Here is a 27,276-nt window from a genome sequence, read left to right as displayed (position 1 = left end):
GGGTGCCGACCCCCGTCCCCGGGTGCGGCGCTGTCAGAGAGCGGCCGGCGCCGCGCCGGTTGCCGTGGTGACGGGAAAGCACCCCCGGCCCCGCGCCCCCGCCCCCGCAAACATGGCAGCGGCGGCGCGGCGGCTGCGGGCCGCGGCCCCGGCGGGGAGAGGTGGCAGGTGAGGAGCGGCGCGGCGGGAGGTGTCGCCCCCGCCCCCTGCCCGCCTTGCCGCCGGGGGGCTCTCCCTCCCAGCCGGCTCCCCGCAGCCGCCAGGCGGGGCGTCGGGGCCGGGTCAGCGGCTCGGCGGGCCGGGGCCGCCAGCAGGCCGGCGGGCGAGGCGGTGGCGGGGGGCGGGCTCCCGGCAGCGCCAGGCACCGCGCCTCCCTCCTGCTCCGGGAGCCCCCGGCGGGGTGACAGCCCCGCCGCGCCGAGCCGAGCCGAGCCGTGCCCAGCCGAGCCGCCCCGGCCGGGGCTGCGGAGGCAGCGCCCGCTCCCGCCTCGGCCCCATCGCTGCCGGGACGAACAGAGGCGGGAGCCGCCACCCCCGCGCCCGCCATGTGGAAGCTCAACAAGAGCAGCAAAGTTCTGCTGGACGACTCGCCCGAGGAGGAGGAGACGCGTCCCCGCGGCCCGCCGCCCGCCGCCTGCGCCGCCGCCGCCTTCGCGGCCCCCCAGGTAGGAGCGCGGAGCCCGGCGGGGGAGCCCCGCGGGGCCGGGGAGGGGTCGTGCGGCTCGGCCCCGCACCCCGCTCCGCTCCGGCGGCATGAGTAATCACTTTCCCCACCCCGAGATGTGCCGAAAACCTGGCTGTGGTCGGAGAAGGGGGTGTTTGCGCGGGGCGTGCAACTGTCACCCGTTTTTTTGAGGGGTGCTGACTGGTCTGTCCTCCTCTCTTTTCTTCCAGCAGCCGGCCTCCGGCATTGCTGGGACTTGCTGTCCTTCATTCCAGTGGCTTCATACCGCAGGGTACTTTCCCTCCCAGCCCTAGGCAGGGGCATTGCAACCCATCTGTTAAGCACAATACATTAAACGGTGATTTGTAAGAACATGATCTTCATTTGCAGATGTGTGCGGGTTTGTGTAGAGCGCTGGCGTTTTGGCAGGATTGCTTTTTCTGTAGTTACAGTAATGGTAGTTGGCTATCTTGAAATAGCCGCAATCTTATTTGAAAGCTTTCATTGTTAAATGATAAGTTAAATACCAGCAGTGACCTCCTCAAAGTACCGGTCGCCTAACAAATACAACCTGAAAGGAAGGGTATCAGATGAGTATCAGGCGAAGCAACTAAAAGAATGTTTGTTGACTTGCTTTCCAAAACTTGATAACAATTAGGCACCAATCCAGCTCAGGAGCGTGGTACACTAGCCAGTATTGCTTTGTTGCTGAACTGATCTGTTGCCACAGAGTATCTTTAGATGTTGAATGTGAGGTTGCAGGAGACATGGGTATCTGAAGCAAGCAGTTGCCCAGGGCAGCAAACTGGTGAGGTTTGTATTCAAAAGAAGGTACAAAAACCCACCAAATTTCCTACCCTATGGCTGTCTTGCCTACCTTGCTGGAAGAGCTGGAGTGGATCTGGATAGCCTACTTTCTCAGGTGCTATGATGGACTGACAACATGTGTGGCTACTGCTGAAGAGCAGCTTCTCCCATTTGCAGCAGTTATTCCCTCCATCTTCCAGTAGCTGAAATCACCTGTCTGCTTCCCAGTTCAGCCTTGCCTTGTCCTTTGCCCTGCACGTGAACAAGAGAGCCCTGGCCCTTGCTACTTGTTTGACAGCAGCTGTGAAGATGCATATGGATGAACAGGATTTTCTCATTTTGGAGAGCCCATTCAGGGGACGTAGGGGGATTGTGGGTTGGAGACGACCTGAAGTATCTCCCACAACGTCTCATACAACATTTAACCTCTCCCTCCTACAGTTCGTATCCTCAGGTGCTTGGAAACCTCCACTGTTTTCACTAAGCTGCTGGCATGTGCTATCCACAGCCCTCCTAGACTTGCTTACCTCCTGAAACCCTCCTTGAACACCAAAGCTCACCAAAAACTCCCAGTAAATCCCATTGACTATCCACTGCTTGTCTGCTCTACTTCAGATGCTCTAAACCCCCACTGGGGCTCCTGACCTTTGCTTTCCAGTCAGAAGATGATACTTCAGACTTCTGTCCTGACAATTCTCCCATTATTTTATCTTCTACTTCAACAACAGAGGTCATTTTTGTTTGTTTGTTTATTTGCTTTTTCATGTCTGATCATCTTTATTGTCCCAGGCTTCAGTTTCGTTAGTGGCAGTCTCAAGTTATAAGGGTGATAACAATGATTTCTGGTGCAAATGGTTTGCCATTTTCATAAATTTTAAGAAAATCACTTTCCCGCTCCCACGGTGTCTATTACCAGTGGCAATGGAATAAAAGACATGTTTTTGGTATTGTAGGTGGTAGGGGAAAAATAAATTATTCTAAGGCACTAAATGAAATATTCTGGAAGATAAAGGATTCAAGGATTCAGAAAAAAGGCTGTAGTGTAGCTTGGCACAGAAACTGGAGTGAAGGTGATAAGCTATTAGTTGTTTTGCGTGTTAAAATCAAGAAGATTTGTCAATTGGTGAAAAAAATCCCCAACCCTCCACAAACATTTAATGTAGTTATTTGAGAGTTTATATACACTTTTAGGAATGATAGACTATATGGAAAACTCTAACCTCCTGATTAACATTGCAGTTCTTGTGATCTACCAAAGGAAGCTTGTAGGTCAGCCATATGTACAGTATTTCTAAAACATGGCTTAGACAGGTTTCAAGGAGAAAGTGTGAGGTAACCAAATGTGCTTGTTCAGCTTGTTATGGCTGATCTGGTTCAAGGGCCTTGCTGGTAATCTGACATTTTTGATGTTTCATCAGAACCTGTTCTGTTCCCAATAATATGATCGCAAAGGAGTGAAATCCAGTAATGTGTAGAGCAATTTGGCAATGACCTGCACTTCACTACTGCTGTGTCCTGACCTGCATCACCCAAGCCCCTGACTTTGGAGGACAGTAGCACCACCAGAGCTTGGAGGAGTTATGGAGGCAGTTCTCTTAGTACTCCAGCTGTGCATGCAAAAAGTCTTGTTCTTCCTCAGCCTCTGTTTAAGTTCTCATGGTATAGCCTGCTTAAACTGTGAATGAAGGACTACCTCATAAAGACAAAGATAATCCAGGACTTTCCTAATTTTCTGTCTTGAGCGCCAAAGTCTAGATAATTTGTTTTGAGTGCTTTTTAATAAATTGAGAAAGTCCAGCACTAGATTTCATGGAGAAGTTTACTGTTAGATTTCATTTCCTCTATCTTCTTTTCTGAAACGTCATTTGGTAAAAAATGAACTGTAGTCATCACATTTTGACTTTGATTTTTGATATGTTGTTTTCCCCAACAACTCTCTTTTGTCTGTATTTTCATTTTTAATGCGCAAGGGGGAAGAAAAATCCTTAAGCTTCTACCAATCATGCTATAAATAATGCTGAAACTTCTTACTTCAAAGGAAAGAAATTGGTAGTCACATCTGTGTCATTAAAACAGGCCAGGTTGAAAGTGTTCCAGTGTAATGAAGTCTTGGTGCTATATGTTGTTTCTTCAAAGCTGAGAAAGAGTGAAGGAGTTCTCACCGTGCAACCTAATAATTAGGATATTGCAGTAGCAGACAGCAACAAAGAATTAGGCTACTATAAGTTTTGAAAACAAACAAAAAAACCAAAAAACCTTTGTTACTCTACATAAGTGTTTATCATCCTATTTAGATATGGAAGCCTGATCTGGGCTTACTCAAACAGACATTTGAACTTGTAGAAGTTTTTAGTTCTTAAATAGTAAGGCTTAGTTTGATCTAAAAAGAGAAGTTTTGACAGTTCTGGTTTTGTGGAATACAGAACAGTTTGATTTTGTTCCAATGGAGAACAAAAACAAATTTTAGAACATGAAAATTGCAATGGGAGGGAATTGTTGGCCTCTGGCCACTTCTTAGCAAAAGTTTCTGCATACATTCAAGTACTTTGAATTGTTAACACGTATTTAAAATAGTAAGGTGTTTCCTGAGATAAGAAAGACAAGTAAATTTTGAAACAGTACTTGTGTAAATAAATGTGTGAATTATTGTATTTTTTTTATACCAGACAGTTTTAGACTGAATCTTAGAAGTTAATTTTAATTTGCGCATTGAAGCATAACTATTTTAAATTTATGCAGTGAAGAGGCTTTGTTGGCTAAAGTTACAATTAATACATGAAGGCAACTTAACACATGTAAATAGTATACATGTATAAAATGAAATTATTATGCTTTTTGTGTGTCTCTCAAAATATGCTAGAAATTTGCCCTGATGCATGCCAAACTTGCATTCAGTTTGTAACATAGTCATTATGTTTTGAACTGTAGTTATAGTTTTGGAAAGGGAAAAATGTTGGGTTTTGACTTCTGGAAGGCAACTCTTCAGCAGTTCAAGCCTCTTATCATTAAGCAGTCCTCAGAGACGTCAATGCTGTATCAATATCGCATGTAACTCTCATGTAAAATGGTGCTTGACTTTAAAACACATCTATATAGTTGAGGAGTGGATGTGTGTCAGATTGACCTATATTATCTGCTGCAACTTTACCTTTCATGTAAAAATATTTCAGATCCTTAGCCTTGATCTGTTCTCCTTGATTGTTTTTTTTGTTATGTTCAAAGAGAATATGTGCAAAAACAAGTTTTATGCTGAATTTTGTTTAGACTTGCTTCCTAGATGTTTTAAAGTTGGCTACACAGAATTTTAGTGATCTATTTTAATAAAGATATTTAAGTCTCTGGTGAAATTTTAATACCAACTTTCATCTTGGAATGAGTTGAACTCAGACAGGCCCTGCAGGAATGGGTGGGAGCTGAGCTGCATTTCTTATGTTCTACTAATACACTGAATAAGGTTATTTTTTAATTAAAAAATAAAGCAGTCAATGTTAATCCAGCTAATGCCATTCCTTCATGTTCTGGCCATTCCAGTGTGTCTCAGGCTTTGCCTGCAGTACTCATACAATTCTTTCATACCTTCTCCTCTCTGCTAGCCTGCTTTTTTTGCTTTCATCAGAGTTATTCTTGTGACATTTCAGTGACATTTTCCTGGCTAAAATCCACCACCTGTATTCTGTCATCATTCTTGAACATTAGATGGTGAGACTGACAGTGAAGACTTTCCCGAGCCCTTCCTCAACCTGCCTTTCTTGCTTTTCCTCCTTCTTGTCACATCCGTCTTTCAAGAGCTTCTTGAGCAGGTCCCGTTTCCTTCTCACAGTCTTCTTGGAGCTCTGCAGAGCTGATGGTGTCTTTGAGGGCTTTAGGCTTTCTTGTTTTTAATCCCTTGCATTTCTGAGCTGCTTCACTTTCTGGTTTATACTGTCATCTTTACCCACTTAACCTGGATCGGATCTGCTTCTCCCCTCTTAGCATCTCTCTGTTGGTTAACTCTGACTTAGAAGGCCCACAAAGCACATATTGTTTGGCTGGTCTACTACTATAGACATCAGTATCTATTTTTTTTTTTTCTTTTTTTCCCGGTCAAGTTTATAAGCTGAAGGTTGTCAGTGGTTTTTATCTACTGTTCAAGAGAGAATTTGTGTCCAATACTTTACTGCTGTTTCCCCTACCCTATAAAGTCCAGGTCTTTTTAAAGTCCAGGTCTTTTTTTCTTTTTTCTTTTTTTTTTTTTTAAATTTATTAGTATTTTTCTTTCTGTCTAGACAGCTGAAATTCTTGTGCAGACCCTCACTTCCCATCCTGATGGTGGTTACTTCCTCTGCAGCTTCTAATACCTATGTCTTATTTCCCCACCCTCTAGTCCCCGCAAATCCCGTTGCTGATATTACTGTTGTTGCTTATGGCACAAACTTTAAGTCCTTCTCATCCTTTGGTTTCTGTTTTTTCAGCTGGCTTCCCTTTGTTTCAGGACATTTACATTTAAATCTCTGTCTTTGCTTTCAAGGTTTTTCTTAGTATAATATGTCCCCTTCCTCTTCCCTATTTGCCATTTTTATCACTTGTATCATACCTCGAGAGTTCTGCTTTACTGGCTGCAATCACCAGGGTTAGTCCACAGCCTTGTCTGCTTCCCCTTCAGCCTCACACAGATTTATCCCTTTTCACTGATCCGCAAAACCATCTTCTCCTCCACATTATTGCTTGAGATCTGCTTTCTCTAACCTATTCATTCTATCTTCATGGGGTTTTGCAAGGTTTCCGGAGCCATAAGCTCCTAGAAGTGATGGATTTGCTACCATTAATATACAAATTAAAATATAATGCTTTTTGAGAAATAATTCATAGTTTTAATCCATTTAATTATTTACTGGTAAAACAAGTTTATATTTTTTTTAATGTAAACTGTTACAGAAACTATTTGCCAGATTGCATGAGGACATCTGTAGCATAAGTAGAGCTATTAAAAGTTACTGAACATTTTATCAGGTAGACAATCTTTCATTTCTGTCATCATCAGAGGTACTTTTCCAACAAGTTTTGCTCCTGATTTTTTGTGAGGAGCTCCAGGACAGGTGTGTGTGATCACTGCAAGTGCTGATAAAAGCCGCATGTCAAAAGGAAGCAGCACATGTACTGGTGAACACTGTAACCAAAAATATTGTGTTCAACCTGTTTTGCAGAAACTATACTATGAAAATATTGTCATTATTCATGCAAGAGTTTTTTTAAAGATATGTAAATTAATTGCAAATGCCATGACTGAATAAAAAATGTATGTCAGCTACTGTCTTTTGAATTAGCATCCATAGGTTTGTTTTCTAGATCAGAAAAAGCAAACACGAACTTCAAGTATGAAGATTTTCAGTCAGAAATTTCATGAAAATTGAAAACTTCACTGGAATATTTGAATTTTTGCAGCAATTGAAGTCAAATCCATTATTTGACTTTCTTTGTTTCAGCTTCGACAGTGATGATATTTTGATCTTAATACAGCTGTTTCCATTTCTTGAAGCATATTTGAAATATTAGGCAAAACTAAATTCTTAATGAGCTGAGCTTTTTAAAAATATTTTAAGGTGTTTAATAACATTTTTCCAAAAATATTTAAGAGAGGCAAAGTCTGAGTAATATGTAGTATAGCCACTTACTACAGAGATGCGCAATACCGTGAACAATTAATAGAATAACCTCATATATTGAAGTAAAAACAGAAAGCATAAGAATCTGATGTTCTGATGTTTCCCTCTGTAACGCCAATAAAATGCAGAACTACAAAAGTATTCCTATGTAAATACTTACATCCTGAAATGAATCTTCTCCAGCAAGTTTGACCATTTATATCAATTGACAATAGGAATATGGAAGTAATTTAGATATTCTATTTTAGAATATAAAGGAATGTAAAGCAATAACTGAAGTGACTGAATGAAACAGAGTTTGTGAAAATGCTAAACAAGTTTTTGACAGCTGTGCATGATAAAAGAAAGAGCATCATCCTAATTTTGATTCATTCAGTATTAATAATAATTTGAAAGGTGAAAATGTAGGAAAACTCTTTTTCATCTTCCAGTCAGTCTGGTGAATAATAAGTGGTTACAAAAGATGGGGCCTGGAAGATGGAAGCGTTTTTAAATGCATTGGATGGGTTGGCTGCTGTATCTGAAATAGTCACCTGGATTTGTTAAAGTCAGCGGAGTGAAATAAGTTCTTTTAGAGATGGTCTGATGAATTATGTTTTAGAAGCGTGTTTCAAGATTAGTGTTGTCTACTAAATATATCTCAAGATGAAAGTATAATTCTTTAACATACTTATATATTTACATTTTCCTTTTCTTTATGGACAAAGTATTTTCAGTTTTGCCAAAGATTGGCAGAGGAAACTTTCATTATAGGAGTCAGTGTCAGTGTTTAATTGCAGTGGATTTAAAATGGTTTATTGTCATAATGTAGAAGTTTTTCTAAGTGTAGTAAGCAATCTGGAGTGGAAAAGTATTTTTTATAGAAGAGAAAAATTAGTTTAAAATACTGAATTACTCTTGAGAATGAATAGATTTCAGAAATAGTAGGGTTAATAAATTTCATTGGTGATATTAATAGGAAAATTTCAATTTGCGCCACCTGCCCACGTGGCCAGTTTGGTTCACTGTCTTGCTTTAGGGACATGCAAATAGAAGGTTGACACCTAGCAGTAGATGAAATATGGACAAGACTGATGAAATGATCTTGATCCCAGTCTAGGCTCCCTCTGCCAGAAAGGAGCGGAAGCAAGTCAGGGTTCAGCATGGGAGTTCTGTCTGCTGAACACACAGCCCCATGTCTCAGGAGAAAGCTGGGTATGACTGAGTAATGCATCACTTTATTTGTTAAAATTGCAAACCTTGTTTTTCCTTAAAGGACATGTTCAGTTTTGTGTGAGTTTTTGGGTACAGTTCAGCTTTATTTTTCAGCTATGTTAAAAGAATATGTTGAAAGCAGTACAGTTGTTTGAGTGCTTGTTTACATTTGATCACTGTTGCCTCTGTTTCATGATTCAGAGGGCATATACCCACACACTGAATTTTTCCAGGTGCATATTATGTGCGCAAAGGTGTATGTTCCGGATGTATATTATAGGTGCAGCAAAGAAAATGAAGCTCAGTGCCACTGATCTTCCACTGATAACTTTCATCTTACCCATGCTTGAGTGCATTTTGCATTGTTTTTGATTCAGTTCTAACATGAGGTAAGCAGAGTGACTTGAATTAATAATCTGCTTTAGTCTTGTTTGTTTCATTTGATGTTATGGCATCAAATGGATCCAGCTCAAACCCAAGGAAGGGGTTTCTTTTGCCAGCTGTATTTTAAGATGGTGATCTGGCAGTGTGACCTCTTCCAAATCTGTGCTGTCTCTGGTCAGGCTGTGTATACATAGTTGTTCAACTGTTTGGTTTGTAATCAGTGTTTTGGGAATCTTTCCAACTTCAGAGGTCAACCTTCAGGTTTGTGATTTCCTGAGTGATTTTTTTAAACACTTTTTTTAACCTTCCACTCTACTATCACTAAATTATTTAGCGGAGCTTGTAGAATATTGGGAATTTTCTTAAATTCTACCCTGGAGTGTATCTCTTGAGGTGGTGTTTGTTTTGGTTTTTTTTCCCACTTAAATTATACATTTGTGCTTCATAATCTAATTTGCACTTACAGGCATGATAACCTAGACTTTAAATTACTCTTAGTCCTTGATGAGATGTGTTGATAGGCAGAGGGGATGTAGCAGGTCAGCAGAAGGGCAAGAATTTGCACCAAAAGGAGCTACTATTTTAATAACAGCTTGTTTACTTTTATGTGTGCTCAGCTTTGACAGCTTGTGTGCGGATGATAGGAAGGTCTCACAACTGGGTAGAGAAAATCGATAATATACCGTTTTATGTATTAGAGCAAAAGAAGGGCATGCAGGGTGAGATGATGCTATTATTTGTCTTAACTCTTTGATGTCCAGCGTTTCTCATCTTGGCCTGAATTATGGAAGTGAATGATCTAAAGAGACTAATTAATTACTTTACCACAAAGGAAGCTGAGGGAAGTAGATTACAGTTTTGATCTCTGTACAAAAAGGTTTGTGTGCTAGTTGAATTAATCCCTTGAGTACCTTATGGCTTGCAATATGTCCAACAAAAGGGCACTTGTTTCCTTATGAAAACACACTGCACATACCAGCCTTTCCCTGCCAGAACTGGAAGGCTACTCAAGTTGCTGATCAGTGTTTCCCACTAGCGTTAGCATTTAGTCACCTATTAGTTACTAAATACTGTCATGTGGGCTGCGTTTTTATTTTAAATTAAAGTAAAAACGGAATTGTTGTAATTGCAAACCACCTAGATTAAAATACACTGAAATAATTTGTGTTGTGTCAGTATGTGTTATGCCGCATGATAGCAAAAGCTCATCTTCACTCTTTACATATAGCTGTACAGTAGATAGTCCCCTAAAGAAAATTTGAAAAAAATGTCAAATTTTAGGCTCCCTGATCTCTGAATAGTAACAAGGTAGAGAATATGTATCAGAAGAGTGTGTGCTAATGTGTAGCACCAAAAACCACAACTTACTCTTTGAGCAACAAGTGAGGACAGGTTGTATATGACTTCTCATCTTTTCTCCTCAGCTCTCCCCAGTGGTGTCACTGGTCCCCTGCCTCCCTCTGGCTCCTCTTTCCCTCTGTGGATGTTTTTAAATACCCAACCCACCACTTCTCCACAGTGCGCACGTCCCTCCCACACTGTGGCCTGGGTGCCTCTGGACCCCACACAGGCTCCTCCTGCGCTCTCTCCCTGCCGTGGGGCATCACTCAGCTGCTCTCTGCTTTCCCCGCAGTGGATTTTCCACAAAATGTTTCAAAATCTATTGTCTTTGAGACTGCTGAATTCAAACCTACTGGCCAGTTTCGATCAAGACTTGCTGTGAGCACATGGGATGTATGGATGGACATCACAAGCACACCACAGTTGTCTGAGTCTCCTTTTAGGCATTGTATCTTAAAAGGATACCATGGATACTTAGAATTACAGAATCATTTAGATTGGAAAAGACTCTTAAGATCACTGAGTCCAACTGTTAACCTGTAACTGTAACTGCCAAGTCCACCACTAAACCATGTCCCTAAGCACCACATCTATATGTCTTTTAAATACCTCCAGGGACAGTGACTCAAGCACATCCCTGGGCAGCCTGCTCCAGTGACTGACAACCCTTTCAGTGAAGAAATTTTTCCTAATATCCAATCTAAACCTCCCTTGGCACAACTTGAGGCTTTTCTTCTTATCATTTGTTACTTGGGAGAACAGACTGACACCTACCTCGCTGCAACCTCCTTTCAGGTAGCTGCAAAGAGTCATAAGGTCTTCCACTCCAAATAAAGAAGTATTATTTTAGGTATTGGATTCTCACCAGTTGCTTTCTTGAGGGTTTCATATATTTTTAATCTTTGTATTTCATATCTTTTAACTTTCTGTTGTCATCTTACCATAAGCCTCAGCTGTGTGAGCATAGTTACTCCAAACTGCTCTCTCATTCTTTGTGAGGCAGCACGTTGTATGTCCACAGAAACACAGTCCTAGTTGTCACACTTTTAAATAAGCAAATAAATACCACTTTTTGTCTACTGTTTAGTGTGAATTACGTCTTTTATAAACAAGGGTGTTCACATTTTATTATGCTGACTCCCTAGCCGCATAAGGTGCTCATTGCATCTCTCAGTTTTCCTCTAAAAGCTCACGCTGTGACAGCTGCTTTGCGCTCTTGCTTCCTTGCGCTCTGCCTTGCTAGAGGCTGGACACCTTCACACTGCCATCTTTGCTCTGTAGTAGAGCATGAAGTCTGTTTATGCACTTTCATGTTTTTATTATCCTTCTTAAGATATTTGGAGAGGTGGAAGAATTAAAATGTGAGATGTTATTTCTTTGGAAGGTACTAACAGTGTCTTGTTTGTTCTGGAGACAATGTTGTTGGTTGTTGAAACTGGTAGCTCTGCCAGCTCTGGATGTCTGAGATAGGTTATCCTCTTACCATATATCCCCTTGAGATTTTTACAGTTCTTTTGTTTTGTTTTGTTTGTGGTTTTGGTTTTTTTTTTTAAATTTTTGGTAAAAATGTGGACAAATCAGATGAAGTATTCTCTAGCTCTTACCCTGTGTCCGATCAGAGATGCCATCATGTTAAGTCTAAGGCTTTGCAACCTCATCCAAAAGTTTGCGAGCTGAGTGTTGAGAAGAAAGAAGGAAAATTCTGAAATGTTATGTGTGTGGCACTTCAGTTTAAAACACTGCCGATGATTCTCTTCAAAGGAAAGGAAAAAACAAAAAAGGGTAAAACTAATTGAATTTCATTTTAGAGTACTATACAAATCTTAACTTTGCCATTTTTGGCTATCCATCTACAATAATATTCTCCTGTATTAAAGGCAGCTGACTAAAATCCAGAAGTTAAATAATTTGTTAAGATCCACAGGAAATAATATTCTCATTATGGATCATAATAGGAGTTCCCGACTTTGTGTTCTGCTGCAACAATTAAAACTGTCTATGTACAGTTCACTCTACTTCAACACACTGTTATTGTGGCACTGTAGTGTGGTGGTCTTCGTACTGATTCTAAAAATGCTCCTAACTCCATCCTTGTCCCTTGTATAATGTAACGTATTGCCTATAAAGTAAATGGAAATCTTAGTAGGCAAATAATTTTTAAAATGAAGCTGATACATCTGGGCCCCCACATGACTGGAAATACCTAATGCTTCTCATGCTGGCTTTCTCACCTCTTTCTGATGCTGTTAGCAAAGTGAAGGTGGTCCTTGGTAATGTGTAGGAGCTGAGATACCGTGTGTTTTGGGAGTCTTGGGATATGTGCATGTGCAGTTACCTTAAATGGAAAATTAAGCTTATGGAGGAAAGAGCATAACAACTCCTTTGCATTTACTTTAGTTAAAAAGGAAAGAGTTGATACATTTGATTTTTAAACAGTAAGTGACTGACATAAGCAAAAATGGACCAAAGTAAACACAGGGGATTCTGTGAAACAGCCACTTCAAATATAATTTCCACAAACGTTTCTGTTGTAATTTTATTTTTTCTTGGAATGGGAGTTGGATAATTTCAGTTATAGGTGGCTGTTCTTGTTTTGTACTTGGAGACTGTTTATATTTGGAGTTATATGTAGAGGAAGAAAAAGTGTCATTTTTTCTCATTAAAACACAGACTATGTATGCTATGCCCCACTTTCTATATCTTTCTTTGGCCTCTAAAGTACTCCTGACACTGATCGTGCCCTGTCTTGAAGAGAATGTGGATAGTAACAGGAGGACCTGAGCATGGTAAGGTACCAGCTTAATTCAGAGATGGGCCGAAGTGCTACCCTAATGAATTGCCTTCACTAGTGTTGTCAGTACTCTGGTTTTCTTCCAAATTCTACTGTTATGAATGGAGAGGAAAGGAATGTAGGCAAAAGTCTGTCCTTGAGTTCAGCAAATCCATGAGCCTCAATGGGATGCACCCATGAGTGCTGAGGGAACTGGCAGATGTTATTGCTAAGTTGCTCTCCATCATATTTGGAAGGTCATGGAGAACAGGAGAGGTGTCTGAGGACTGGAGGAAAGCCAGTGTCACTCCAGTCTTCAAAAAGGGCAAGAAGGATGACCCAGGAAACTACAGGCCAGTCGGCCTGTATTGGAAACTCCAGTCACCTCCATCTCTGGAAAGGTGATGGAACAGCTCATTCTGGATGTCATCTCTAAGCATGTGGAGGAAAAGAAGGTTATCAGGAGTAGTCAGCATGGGTTCACCAAAGGCAAATAATGTTTGACCAACCTGTTAGCTGCCTATGGTAGTCTGACGACTGGCTGGGTAGATGAGGGGAGAGAGGTGGACGTCGTCTGCCTTGACTTCAGCAAGGATTTTGGCATTATCTCCCATAATATCCTCATAGGCAAGCTCAAGAAGTGCAGGTGGGATGATGCACAGTGAGATGCATCGAGAACTGGCTGGACGGCAGAGCTCAGAGGGTTGTGATCAATGGTGCAGAATCTGTTTGGAGACCTGTAGTTAGTGGGGTTCCCCAGGGGTCAGTACGGGGTGCAGTCCTGTTCAACCTGGTCAACCTGTTCATCAATGACCTGGATGAAGAGACTGAGTGCACCCTCAGCATATTTGCTGATGATACCAAACTGGGAGGAAGGGCTGACATGCCAGAAGGCTGTGCTGCCATCCAGTGAGACCTGGACAGGTTGGAGGACTGGGCAGAGAAGAACCCAATGAAGTTTAACAAAGGGTCCTGCACTGAGGGGAGAGTGGCTCTCTGACCACAAGAGGTTAAGGACTTTATCTCGTATCTCTTTCAGAAAAGAAAAATAGGCATAAAAGTTATTTTTTTTTACTTTGATATGTGTCCAAGATTTTTTTTTTTAATGTTCTTAAAATACATTAGTAGAAGATGAAAGAACTGGAAGTTGTTATGATATGCTAAAGCTTATTTTGAAATTCCATAGGTACAGAGAAAAGCATTTAAAAATAGTTTAATTAGTGCAATAGAATACTTTACATTAATATGTATAAACTGAACATCTGCCTCTGTTACTTCTTTTTGTTCTACTTCAGATACAGCACGATTTTGACTGAAAACAGAATTCAGATTGTACTATACCTTTTTCTGCTTTTTAGAAGAAATATATTCCTTTTTATGGAAAATACCAACTACTGTTTATTTTATGCCAGATGATGAATGTTTAGGAAAAGAACCGTAAAATTAATTTCTTTATATTGAAGCTTTTTTGCCCCTTACTTAGTCTTTCAGGAAGGCTTGCTAAGTGTGTGTTTTGACTTCAAAAAGTATTCAGGCAAACCACTGAGCTACAGTATTTGTGTGTTTTAAGGTAAAACACCCTTGTCTTAAAAATATATTCACAAAAAAGCACCTTGTCTTTCTCCTTTCTTTACGGTTGTTTCTGAAAGCACTTCTGTATTTTATTTGGTTGTTCTGTCATTTTAGAAGCTGTCAGTACAGTGATATTCCAGAAGTTCCAAAATCTTTAATATGTTAATAAAAGGCTGATGAATTAGATGTGTGGTCTTCTCAGTATGCACGTGTCACGGGTAAAAGAGTCTCTGTTTTGAAGCAGTACAGTGAAGAAGAATGAAGTTTTTGATGAAAAGGGCAGTGGATGAAGGGTATGTCTGCCCTTTTGGGAGATGGTCCTAATGGTCTCTTAAAGCTTGAGTTTTAGGACAGTCCTGATGCCCATTCACAGAGGAAAGCCTTTGACCTAGGTTTGGAGGTGCAAAAGTGGGAGCTGGAGATTTAGGCTGGAAAATGATCTTAGTTTCTGCTCATGCAGGAACCTGTCCACTTAGCAGTGAGGACAGGCTAACTGCTAAGCTCAGTTTTTCTAGTTCCCTCTTCACAGCTCTCCTGAAAGGCAAGTATAGCTGGATAAAAAGCCTCGCGACATCTCAGAGTGAGGAACTGTGAACCCTCTAGTGGTGCTCTGCAAAATGCAGAAATGTGGAACCCGTGTTGTGCTGCACTTGGCCCTTTGGCCCCGCAGAGCTCATCCTGGGGGTCTGGCCTTGTGCTGGCCTTCTGAGTTAAAAGTACAGCAGAGGCTTCATCTGCAGTTATTAGGCCAGTTTTGATATGAGACACAGAGTTTTGAAAACCAAAAGAATCATTTTAATAACAGAATTGGAGCTGTTGGGACGTTCTGGTAGAGATAAACGCTGTTGTTTCAGCTCACGTGTGCCACAGAATAAAGTAACTGTTGGTCTGCACACCAGCAGCTGGATGAGTTGAAAAATCCTCTCCCCCAAACACTTTGACATTTGTCTGGAAGACAAATTGGGGAGTTGTTTTGTTTTGGTTGTTTGGTTTTTTTTTTTTTTACTTTCTGTTATTTGAGTTCTTGCATGTTATGAATACGTTTCCTATAGTGTGGGAACTATGCCTTTTAATTAAAGCTGATTGCCTTTTTTTTAATAAAAAACCACTTAGTTGTAACTTTATTGAACTGTAAGCTACTTACACAGAAAATTTCATATCTAGCTTTTTATTTTGGGCTCTTTTTTCATGGGAGGAGGGAGAGAAGCTGTGGAACAAACAATTGTTTCTTCTCAGTCAAGGTTGAAAGGAAAACCCGTCCTTTTAGTTTACATTTATAAAAAAATTCTGCAAGTGTTCTGTGGAGTGCCTCTACTTTGCTGGAGGGTTTTGATTTGCTAGTTGTCAATCCTCTGTGAAAATGCTTGTAAAGATCTGCTAAAACTTGGCTAAAATATAAATTTCTGGAAATCTCATTTCATACATGCTGAGCAGTGACTTTGTAGGGATTAGCTGCTTAACCACACAGAGGCACTGAACATGCTGATTCTCACTGCAGGTATACAGCAAGAATCCCCTGCAATTGCTCTTTTTGGTTGCTAAGACTCTTGTCATGTGGCTTCTTGTAGCTGTCAGAGAGTCACTTCTGTGCTCCAAAGCCCTGCTGGCCAGGCAGGCGGGGACTACAAAAGTCTAACCAGAATATATTGACAGTGCTGGTACCACTCATAAAGCAGTGCCATTTTAGAGCCAGAGTAACACTTGAATGTACTCAAATTTCTTGCTTTGAGATGAAAACTGTTTGTCTTGTACCCTTAACATAGGTGTGGCAAATCCTTGCTGTTATTCCTTGACTTCATTGAATTCTGTGCCGCTTTTTCCTCATGTAATGAGGTGTTCGTGTATATTAACCACATGCATCTGATGGGTGGATTTAACTGTTTTCAGTTAAATTTACACAGTCTTCCTCTTTAGTATATGTCCATCTATATCTACATAATTTTTTGTGCAATGTACTTTTAAAATTTGCTTTTAAGCAAATCTACTTCTTTAGTTTATACCAAACTGTTACTATTTCTGGTTTGCTGCCTTTTAGCCTAATTTTTCATTAACCTTCTTGCCCTCTAGTAGAGTTCTAATGATGAACTGTGTAGCTTTTTGCAGTAAAATTAACTGAAAATTCTTCTTAGAGATGCTTTGCTGTTTCCCAGTAGCCTCTTGATTGTTCATTTATAACTCTTTGCCTGCTTACCTAGTGTGGGAAACTGAGTTGCGTGAATCAACAGAATTTGTTGATGTGGTGAAAAATGGTATACCTAAATTTACTTTTGGTAATAATACCTCTCAGTTTTGTAGGAGACTTCCAATTAAGAGGAGCTGTCTCTTTCTGGAGCATTTTATGAAGTTAACTGCCAGTAGACATTAGTTCCCCATTTTATCTAAAGAAAGTAAAATTGTAGTCAACATACATATACAATTTATGTACAGTTGGTGCATGGGAATCAATACAGGTAACAAAGCAGAAAACTTACCATAAAGGTTGAGTTTACAGAGTGAAGCTTAGGGGCTGAATTTGGGAGGCCATACGATATGCACAAAGCTGTATGTATGGAAGACAGTGCACAGATGGCTGCAACTTCCAGAGGATGCTTGTGCTGATACAGTAGTTTTTGCTACAGAAGAGGTGCTGTTGCCCCTAGTGTCCACACGCTTTGGTGACTGTCTGACTCTGACATCTTTTAATGAGCTGATTCTTACCACAAACCCAAAAGAATGCAAAAAAATGAATTAGTTAGATTTCTGCTGGCTTAATCATAGAATTGCTTTGCTTGGAAAATACCTTTAAGATCATCAAGTCCAACTATTAACCTAGCACTGCCAACTCCACCTCTAAACCATGTCCCTAAGAACCTTCACATCTTCGCATCTTTTAAACACCTCCAGGGATGGTGACTCAGTCACTTCCCTGGGCAGCCTGTTCCAACGCCTGACAACCCTTTCCATGAAGACATTTTTTCCTAATATCCAATATGAACCTTCCCTGGCACAACTTGAGGCCATTTCATCTTGTCCTTTCACTTGTTACCTGGGAAAAGAAACCAACGCCAACCTCGCCAAAACCTCCTTTCAGGTAGTTGTAGACAGTGATCAGGTCCCCCCTCAGTCTCCTTTTCTCCAGGCTAAACAGCCCCAGCTACCTCAGCTGCTTCTCACAGGACTTGTGCTCCAGACCCTTCACTTGGCTTCATTGCCCTTCTTTGAGTTGAACTGTTTTTCCACAGCATCCCACAGATACAAAACCGCAGTGTTTGGAAGGCAGCATAAATGTGAGCAGGCAATGGATTGGGTTGACCCTTTTCAGCAGCAGTGTCTGGTAAACCAGATCTGCCCCCCTGTGTGAATTCTCTCTGGGAATCTGTCTGACAGATGGGCACCGGCACTGAGGCCTTGGCAAAGCAGAGGGGAGTGAGGGGGGAAAGATCAGACAGTTTGGCTAGGGATACAGACTGCATCCTTTACATGATGTTCTAGAAGTGACTACTTGTACTTCCAGTTTCAGAAAACATGCTAATTAAATGGCAGCTTTCTCATGGCGGAGAAAGTACTTTACAAGCGGGAATTTCCTCTGCTGAAGGGCAAGAATCTGTGCTCTGGGCTTGAGCTCTTTAGATACCTATTGGGACACAGGATGATGATGGTTTTTCAGTAGTCTACCAGTCGATGGGTTCATACGTTGTCTGTAATTTCTGTTTTACTGATCCTTTTGGGTGATTGCACAGGACATTGTGCTGCACAGATTTTCACAATCTAAAACAGAAGATATGGGAGAACCTTTATTAATGGCTGTTTTGTCAGGCATACTCTGTGCTTTCATAGTCAAACTGGTATAAGACCAGTCTCTAATCCTACTTCACAGAATACTCAAATGGCATCTTTAAAAGTCTCTGCTTTGTTTTTCATTGGCATTTTGGAAACAGACCACAGCATCCAGCCTGGTCCTCTAAAGGTTTTGACTTCCTACCATCTGATATTACAATTCTAGTCCTTCTTAATAGCGCTCTCTTTTCTTAGCAGTTCTTTATAGGCATTTCACTTGATTTTTATTTTTTTTTCTTTTAAATTATTATGAGTTTTTAACCTGGATGTTTGACTGTACACCTAGTTCTATTCTAGTGGTATCAATCAGTTTTGATTTTCAAAGATCACCTCCTCCAAGCTCAGGAATAGCTCATCCCATCCATCACATCAACAGAGAAAGAAGCAAAGGTGTCATAATGTCGGTCTGCATCAATGACCTCCAACATAAAAAGGAAGAATCCAGGAGGTGGAAGTAGCATCAAGTGACCTGAGGGAAATATAGAGATGCTCCTTGAGCATGCAGAGATGGCGTTAGGAAACATGAAGCCCACCTACAGTTAAATCTGGTGAGGAAAATGAAGAGCAATAAGAAAGGTTTCTGCAGATAGACCATCAGCAGGGAGGGTGTAAAGAAGATGGAGTCTCACGCTGCTTGGTGGTGCTCCTTGAATGGACAAGAGGCAGTAGGCACAAATTGAAACAGAAGAAGTACCATTTAAACATAAGAAGAAATTTTTCACCATGAGGGCGGTGAAGCCCTGTAACAGGTTGCCCAGAGAGGTTGTGGATTCTCCAGCTGTGGAGATGCTCGAAACCCAGCTGTGTGTCATCCTTGGCAATCTGCTCAAGCTGACCCTGCTTTGAGCAGTGTGGTTGGACTAGATGGTCTCCAGGGGTCCTGTCCAGCTGTAAAGGCTGTGTGATTCTGTGAGCTCTGGATGTTGAATTATTTATTTTTCCACTGACACAAGGAAAACTACTTAAAAGGTTTGAGAATACAAGCTAGTCAGCTATGTATACAAACTTTTTTGAAAATCTTAGGAGTAGTACTTTTGGAGTTTTGTGTAGACAGTTACAGAACAAAAATGAAATACAGAACTTCTGCAAGTGGCTTGATGCATTAAGACAGTAGCAGTACTGTATTTTTATACCTTGCGTAACTTTACTCTTTTTACACAAAGTAAGTGTCCAGAGTGGTGAGGAGTCAGCTCACCAAAGTCTCATCTCTTCTTTACTTGCCGACATTCCTTTGACATCTATTGCAAGGAAGCTAATTGTTCTGGGATCTAGGTCTTTTTCCATGTGTTCTGTAAACAATGTAAGAAATTCCCAGGTCCTGCAGTCTGTCTGACTGTGGCACCAGGAAATGCTGTTCAGGGAGACCATAGCTTGGCCAGTTTCTAAGGCCTCTTCCACTAACACCAAGAATCACTGTTTTGAGCTATTAGAGGGTACATCCCTCTAAACAGAGGGTATCCAGTTACAGACCTGCTGCCTGAATTTGTCTAATCCTTTTTGTGATGGTTCCCAGCATTTTTTGGCTTTGCAGCTGCTGCATGTCAGACTGATGGTTTCAGAGAATGGTGACTTCAAGATCTCCTTCCTGAGCTGCATCGGTGGTGGCACTGCATGTGTAGGTTAAAAATCTTTAAAAGACATTGAAAAGAAATATAGAAATACAGCAGGCTGGTTTGGGGGATTTTTCTTGTATGTGACAGAGTTACGTGACAGCTGTAATTAAAAAGAAAGATTGTTGTCTTAAGCAGTTCAGTAGTTAGAAAAAAGCTTCTGGAAGTGGGAAATAAGTTTGACCTCCTCCTTTGCTAAGGTTTATATTCTTAAGTATAGTGTCACTGAGAAGACTATCAAGAGTGAGCTGTTGGGTGAAAAGACGCTTCAGCAGATCCACACTGGTGCAGGCAGGTGTAGCAGAGGAGGCATCATTGTAGTAGGCGAGGTTCTGGTTTTACTCTTGCGATTCTGGGGTTTCTTTCAGCCTAGGCCATTAATATGCAGTAGGCTTTGTGCAATGAGTTTTATCACATATTAGCAAAATACAGTCTACTTGGACGTTGCTGCCATTATGTAGACTATCCTCGCAGTGTTTCTTTTGGAGAAACCTCAAATAACTAACTGGTGGAAGCATGTCTTAAAGGTTTAGTATACATTTCCCCTAAGGATTGGTTGAGAAAAGAATAAATCACTTAGAATCTGCTGCACGGCTGTTACCTTTGTATGTACGTACCAAATGCCCTGGATCCGTTGTGAGAGTACTTGTTCATGGAAATATTGAAGGAATGGTTCAATGTGTACGTAGATACTGATACACAGATGGGTATATATACTGATATACAGAGTGCAGAGTTTGTAATTTTTTACCTGGAAACCTGCACACACTATCTGTTTGACATTGAACAGAACTTTTCTAATAATTGTTCTTAAGAATATATGTGAAAAAGGATCAGGCTTAATTAACTTAAATTTAAAAATATCCAAAGTAAAAAATATGGAAAGCTTGTGGCTGGACAGTAATGTTCTATATTAAAATAAGGTGTATTTGTAGGTATATCCTTTTTTACAGTGAACGTAATTCTGTGTATAAATGCATGTCTCCAAATGGTCTTTGATCAGTGCTGTTCTTCAAAGGCACCTATAATTTAAATTAAGCTAGTTGTCTGTATTAAATTGATATCTGAAAACCATTAACAAGGTGTTTTTCTCTTTTTGTTTCTAAATCTGCAGATTTGTTATGTAGCAATGGTTTGATGAAAACATCAACAGTGAAGACACACAAGCTTATCTATAAAATAGATCACTGAGGTAGATTTGGGTCTTTTTCCCATTTAAAGGCCTAAAGGGTTAAGGCAGTAAGAGCTGTTATGTGCTGCATTTAATTGTAGGCTGGCCTATGGTAGCAAAGGTTCCTTCCTTCCCCAAAAGGCCTGAAATAGTAGAGTTGGAGTAAGATAACAGAAGATGAAGGATTTTTTTAACATATAAAAAGCCAAGTGCTTTCTAGAGTTTTTATCTTTTTTTTTCCCCCTTCTTTCTTTAGACAGATTACTTTCTTCAATAGTTAACTTCTTGGAGGTTCTTACATTTTAGAAGTTTGCTGTAGATGAAGTACTTTGCAGTGAGAGGAAGCCAAATCAGAGCAACAAATCCTCAGTTAAACTTGTTACAGAATTTAACTGAACAACAGAAACAGATGATAACAGGATTGGGCCTTTATAGACTAAAATTGAGGTTTTAGACCATTATTTACATGACAGAAGCTTTAAATGTTGACTACTACTTGGTGAGGCTGACAATTTAAACACAAGGATTTGGTATAGCAAGGCATCTCTTTGAAGGCATCATCTGCAGCTTGTCTGGTTTTGTTTTATACTATCAACAGTACCAGTGTTCTATGAGATGGGTTTGGTGAGTGAGCCACAGGGATGCAAAGTTGAAGGTAGCTGTCTACTTATTTTTAACATAATTAAAAATAGAAAGCATATGTTTAAATTGAACATGAGAGTTTGCTCATTGTAATCTGTACTCATTTTATTCTCATAGTGGAAAAAATATTTATGGAAGCAGTTGCTTTTCTTATGAAGCCATGAGGAATGCAGTGGTTTATGGTAAGATTAGGCGTGGGCTGCAGAGGCCTGGCTTGTGGTGAACCTGGCTCTCCTGTGCCTCATCTGTCCATACCCCATGAACAAAAGCTGGTAATCACTCTGGGCTTGCTCTTCCAAGTTCCCCACCGCTTTGCCCAAAGCTGCGTCCATATTTTTATCTAGCCAAAGTGAAACTGAGTGAAGGAAAGTCTAGGTTAGACCTTCCTCTTGATCCTAAAAGGGACCTACTGTGTCTTCTGGGTCAGAGGAGCTGAGGCGGCTCAGATGTGAGCAGGGAAGGTGTAGGATACAGTGGAAGGGGAGAACAGGAGGTGGAAATATTCTGTGACTAACAAGTCCTAAGAAAGGTTCTGGTTTACTTCTGCGAATGGTAGAGGTGATGGGTTTCTGAGAGGTGAGGAGCTGGCAGTACCAGGATTTTCCTATCCCGTGTTTGTGCTCAATTTGTAGGTGGTTGTTTGACATACATATTTTAAGGCCTATGTGGATGTACCAGTTATAAAGTGTAAACAGTTAAAACCAAAATGACAAACTGATACTGATTTGCACTGATAAGTTCTGCAAAAAGGATGAAGCATCATAACAGCTGATGAATTACTCTTCACTTGTGTTGACTACTATGATTTTGTTTTGATTGTTATTATACTTCATAATGTATTGTTGTAATTTTTAATGTAATCAAGTAACACTCATAGACTGTCACTCTGCCCTTCTTACAAGACCCTGAGAGAAATGCATGCGAGCATTTCTGTTAGAGTCCCTAAGTCCCTAAGCATGCTATCAGTATAAAAATAACCAATACCTATATTTTTCACTTTGGGGAGAGGGAACCAAATCTTTAATAATGTTGAAAAAATAATTTATGCTACATGTTTAATGGTTGCAGTAAATGTAGAGAGCACACCGTGGTGCACCAGTGCCGCACGCTGCGTTTCATCGATGAGCCAAGGCTCTGACCCTTTTTGCTTGCAGGGCCATGAGTAGTTTTGGTGAGTTAAAAATAGGAACAATGGGTGCAAAGCAGGTTAAGCCTTAAGAGTTTCTTAATTCAGCTGGCTGTCCTATCTGAGGCCCCTTCGAGCAATGATTGTTGGTGCAATCTCAGTTTGCTGAAGCCCCTAAGCTGCCCGTGTTCCCTTCTGACCATGAGACACCAAAATGGGGCCAGCAGCTCCTGCCTGCAGAAGCGCACCCAGGAGCAGAGCTGTGCTCCCTGACACCGCTCGCCTGCCTCTGCAAACCGGCAGAGGTTTGTCCACAAAGTCTGTAATTCACATTTATGAGGATGGTTATTTCTCTGCATAGGTTCAAGGTGCAAGTTTCCGGGGTTGGAAGGAAGTGACGTCCATGTTCAATAAAGATGATGAACAGCAATTGCTAGCAGGATGCAAGTCTCCAAAATCCAAAGGGTGAGTACAATCAATTGGTCTATCTGCTATTAAAATATACAAACTGGAACAGAAAATTCTTTCACTGTGCAAAATAGTGAAGGTAGACACTGAGAAGCAATAGTGTTCAACTCCTGGAAGTGAAATCACTAAGAAAGATTTATGTGCCTTTCAAAATGATGTATATATGAAGTTTACAATGAATAAGACATGCTCTTTAGGAAAGGACAGATATTGTGGACAACCTTTTTAGGTCTGTCAGGACGAAAAGGGAATTTAGCTGCATAATATTTTTTTTATTGTAGGAAAGGAATAAAGGTTTATGAGTAAAGGGGTCGTTCCCACCCTTCTCCTTTCCCCTTAAGGATTAATTACGGTTTAGTTTACAAATTCCCTTTTTTACATGCTTTACTTGTTCTTTTGGAATCTTGCTATACCTACAAAGGTTAAGTGGAGTAGCTATACCAGGATCTGCAAATCTTCCCTGTTGGAGCTGAGGGTGCTTCCTTGGAACAGGCCTGCTGCCAGTGCGGTTACAGCTGTTCTCTGAATAGAACAAGCCCCTTTCAAGCATTACAGAATTGCTGGGGTTAGAGGGACCTCTGGAGATCATCCAGTCCAACCCACCTGCTAAAGCAGGTTCACCTAGAGCAGATCACACAGGAATGTGTCCAGGTGGGGTCTAAATGTCTCCAGAGAAGGAGACTCCACAACCTCTCTGGGCAGCCTGTTCCAGTGCTCTGTGACCCTCAAAGTAAAGAAGTTTCTCCTCATACTCAGATGGAACCTTCTGTGCTTCAGTCTGTGCCCATTGCCCCTCATCCTGTCGTTGGACACCACTGAAAGGAGTCTGGTCCCGTCCTCTTGACACCCACCCTTGAGATATTTATAAACATTGATGATTCTCTTCTCCAGGCCGAACAGACCCAGTTCTCTCAGTCTTTCATCATAAGAAAGATGCTCCAGACCCCTAATCATCTTCTTAGCCTGCTGCTGGACTCCCTCCAGTAATTCCTTGTCCTTCTTAAACTGGGGAGCCCAGAACTGGAGGCAGTATTCCAGGTGCGGCCTCACCAGGGCAGAGTAGAGGGGGAGGAGAACCTCCCTCAACCTGCTGGTCACACTCTTCCTAATGCACCCAGGACACCATTGGCCTTCTTGGCCACAAGGGCACATGGCTGGCTCGTGGTCAACTTGTTGTCAACCAGGACTCCCAAGTCCTTCTCTGCAGAGCTGCTTTCCAGCCGGTCACCCCTCGACCTGTACTGGTGTCTGGGGTTACTCCTCCTGGGGACAGACTGTTTTTCTGCTGCAAGTATTTGTAGGCTTCACCTGCGTGTGCTACCTGACTGCCTTGGTTACACACCGCAAAAAATGTGCCACCTGTCAGTATAGCTGTTCCAGCCAAATAGGAGCTTTGATAAGGCTTGCTCTATTACGTTTTGTTTCCAGTTTACTTTGAAATACATATAGTTCAGTATACAAGAGTATATATGTGCATGTAGGGTGTGTGTGTGTGAAAATGGTTTTAGAATATAAATACATATATTCCCATTTCCATTTGAATCTGTTCAGTAAAACTTCCCCAGAGTTCCCAGCTCCTGCCCCTGTACAATGTTATGGGTGTTGCTGAGATCACAGAATCACAGTCTGTGATGGAGTCTGTGACTGGCGTTAGCAAGATGAAAATTCTGAATTATCATAAATTCAAACTTCAGTAAAGGAAAAACCTGTTCAAAGGTATTGGTTTGGTCTGCTATTTAAATATGATAGAGTCAAGCTTTCATTAAGGGGAAAAAAGCTCTCTTAAGATAAATATTTTAAACATTTCACTGGTGGTTTTATTTGTGGCTAAGGAATTTGTATGCTGCTAGGAGATGAGGTTTGCGATTTGCTACTTAGCTCATCGAACCCTGAAGGTTCCTTGTTTCACCACTGGTATTCAGCCTTTCTTTGTGGTCCATCATTTGATTACATACCTGACCCTGTATGTAAACCTATGCAGATATATTTGACATTCTGTATTTTAAATACTCCACACTGTGAATATGAAATAATTCAGACCGAAGGTTCTTAATGGGATAAAAAAAATATAATTATATGAGTAGCCTTTCAAATGTCTCTTTGAGAGAGAAATTACAACAAAGGTTGTTTTTTCATGGTTTTGGTAAGGGAATTTGGGGAGTTCCCAGCAGAAATACCAAACAGCCATTTTCAAAACATTGTGCCTATCTTTATGATAAGAACACTGGTATCTTTTAAGTCCAAGTACTGTGTACATCCAATATATTAGGGTATAAAGTTTAGCTGGCAATGTGATAACAGGTATGTGAACCTGAGAAACACAGTGATTGTTAAAAGCTGGTGGTAGACAAAACATTTTCATATTCCTTCTACTATCCTGGCTCTGGGTTTGTTTTTTGAGGGTTTTTTTGGTTAATGTCCTAAAGGGTTCTAATACATGCTAAAATGCTTCATACATTTCCAAAGGCAGTTCTGTGTAATTCATGGGGGGGTGGGGAGGAGTGCAAAGTCTTTTCTAATAGGAAATGGCCACACTCAGTCTACTTCTGATTTACCACTGCGAGATGTTGCTGTGTTTAGGCTCACGTATACAAGGGTGTTTCCCCTGAAGCTGAAAGTAATGGATGTGCTGTCATAGGCTGATGACTCACCAGTGTTCCTTACTACAAAAAAATAATAAACTAATTGAATGTTTATTAATAACTATTCCATGCATTGTTAAATGAAGAAATTAATCACCTCATCATTGTTATTTTCTAGAACAAACCTCAAGTTAAAGGAAGAGATGAAGTCTGAAAAGAAGCCAGGTTTTTGGGACAGTTTGGTGATAAAGCAGAACATCCAGTCTAGGAAACCAGACGAGATGGAGGGATGGGAACCACCGCAGGTTACTGCTGCTGACTCTCCCAGTGACGCAGCCACTGCTTTAAGTGACTATACAGCCTGGTCAGGCTGGGAAGATGAAACCAAAGGCTCCACAAAATACACAAACCTGGCAAGCTCAGGAAACAGTTCCAGGTGGAGTATCAAATCAGCTGGAAAGCTGGTTAGTATCAGACGTCAAAGCAAAGGTAACCTTACTGACAACTGGGAAGAACTAGAATGATTCTGCTAATGTGAAATGCTTTATAGATAAGAAGAGAAAGGTTCCATGATTTATTCGTATGTTTAAACCAAAATCAAATTGCTCAATATTGCACCTTTATACAGTACTTTGTTTTATTCAGATTGTTAAAAATTTTTGCTCACCTGATAGTACATTTTCTTATTACATTGTTAAATAGCTATGTTTTCCACACAGAAGAAAAAGTAGAGAATCTATTTTGTGCCTATATTTCACATTCAGACTCTGCAGTATGTTGGGTTGTTGGTTTTACCAAAAAATGTAATTCCTTAGTGAATATATACACTGGTTGTAAAGTTGTCTGCCTTATGTAGGAACTTCCACTAGGCTTGAGGTCCTGTTTCCTGGTATGTGAGGGTCACTCAAAATCTTAGTTTTGATGCTGACCCTTTTAAATTAAGAATACTGATCTGTTGCTTGCAGGGAGAATGCCTGTACTTGGTAGACTGTTTTCCAAATATTCAGCCTCAGCATATGCTTCAGCTTGTGCACACAAGATGCTCAACTGTCACAACGTGCTATACTGTGTAAGAAATGGGTAAATACTACGGTAATGTGATTCTTTCCATCACAGGAACTTCACCAATAGTCAGGTCAAATGGGTCTTCCAGAGTTTGTTTGTTTGGTTGGTTTTTTTATATGGAGTGTTGTTTGACAAAGCTAAGCTGCTCCGTTTTTAAGGTGCATGTTATGTGAACAATAAAAATGATTGACAATTTGGAAAGCAGCAGTGAGTAGAGAACAAGATCATCTGGATATTCAGTATCTGTAGTCCTGAATCTTATTCCTCTAAGTTGCTTCTTATGGAAGGGCATATGTTTTATTTTCACAATAGCTGATCCTTGTTCTACAGCTGCTTTGTTTTGTATGTGCTGTTCCTCCTGCCCTGCAAGCAGTGATTGAATTATACTCTGGCATTTTCAGGATAACTGAGTAATTGAGCCA

At 40.8% G+C, this 27,276-nt stretch overlaps 1 protein-coding gene across 1 annotated transcript; it reads left to right on the top strand.

Moving 5' to 3' along the window:
• Positions 1-545: 545 nt before the first annotated feature.
• Positions 546-26,313, top strand: TDRP (testis development related protein; the record flags this gene model as incomplete). The annotated part of the gene is made up of 3 exons (XM_080342068.1): positions 546-665; positions 23,101-23,204; positions 25,968-26,313. 3 exons carry the CDS (start codon positions 546-548, stop codon positions 26,311-26,313), a joined length of 570 nt encoding a protein of 189 aa, XP_080198194.1.
• Between the last annotated feature and the right edge of the window lie 963 nt (positions 26,314-27,276).

Source organism: Nesoenas mayeri (assembly GCF_963082525.1).
Source record: "Nesoenas mayeri genome assembly, chromosome: 3".
Lineage (NCBI taxonomy): Eukaryota > Metazoa > Chordata > Aves > Columbiformes > Columbidae > Nesoenas > Nesoenas mayeri.
Note: the sequence above shows the minus strand (reverse complement) of the source record. Positions and strands in the feature narration are given on the sequence as shown.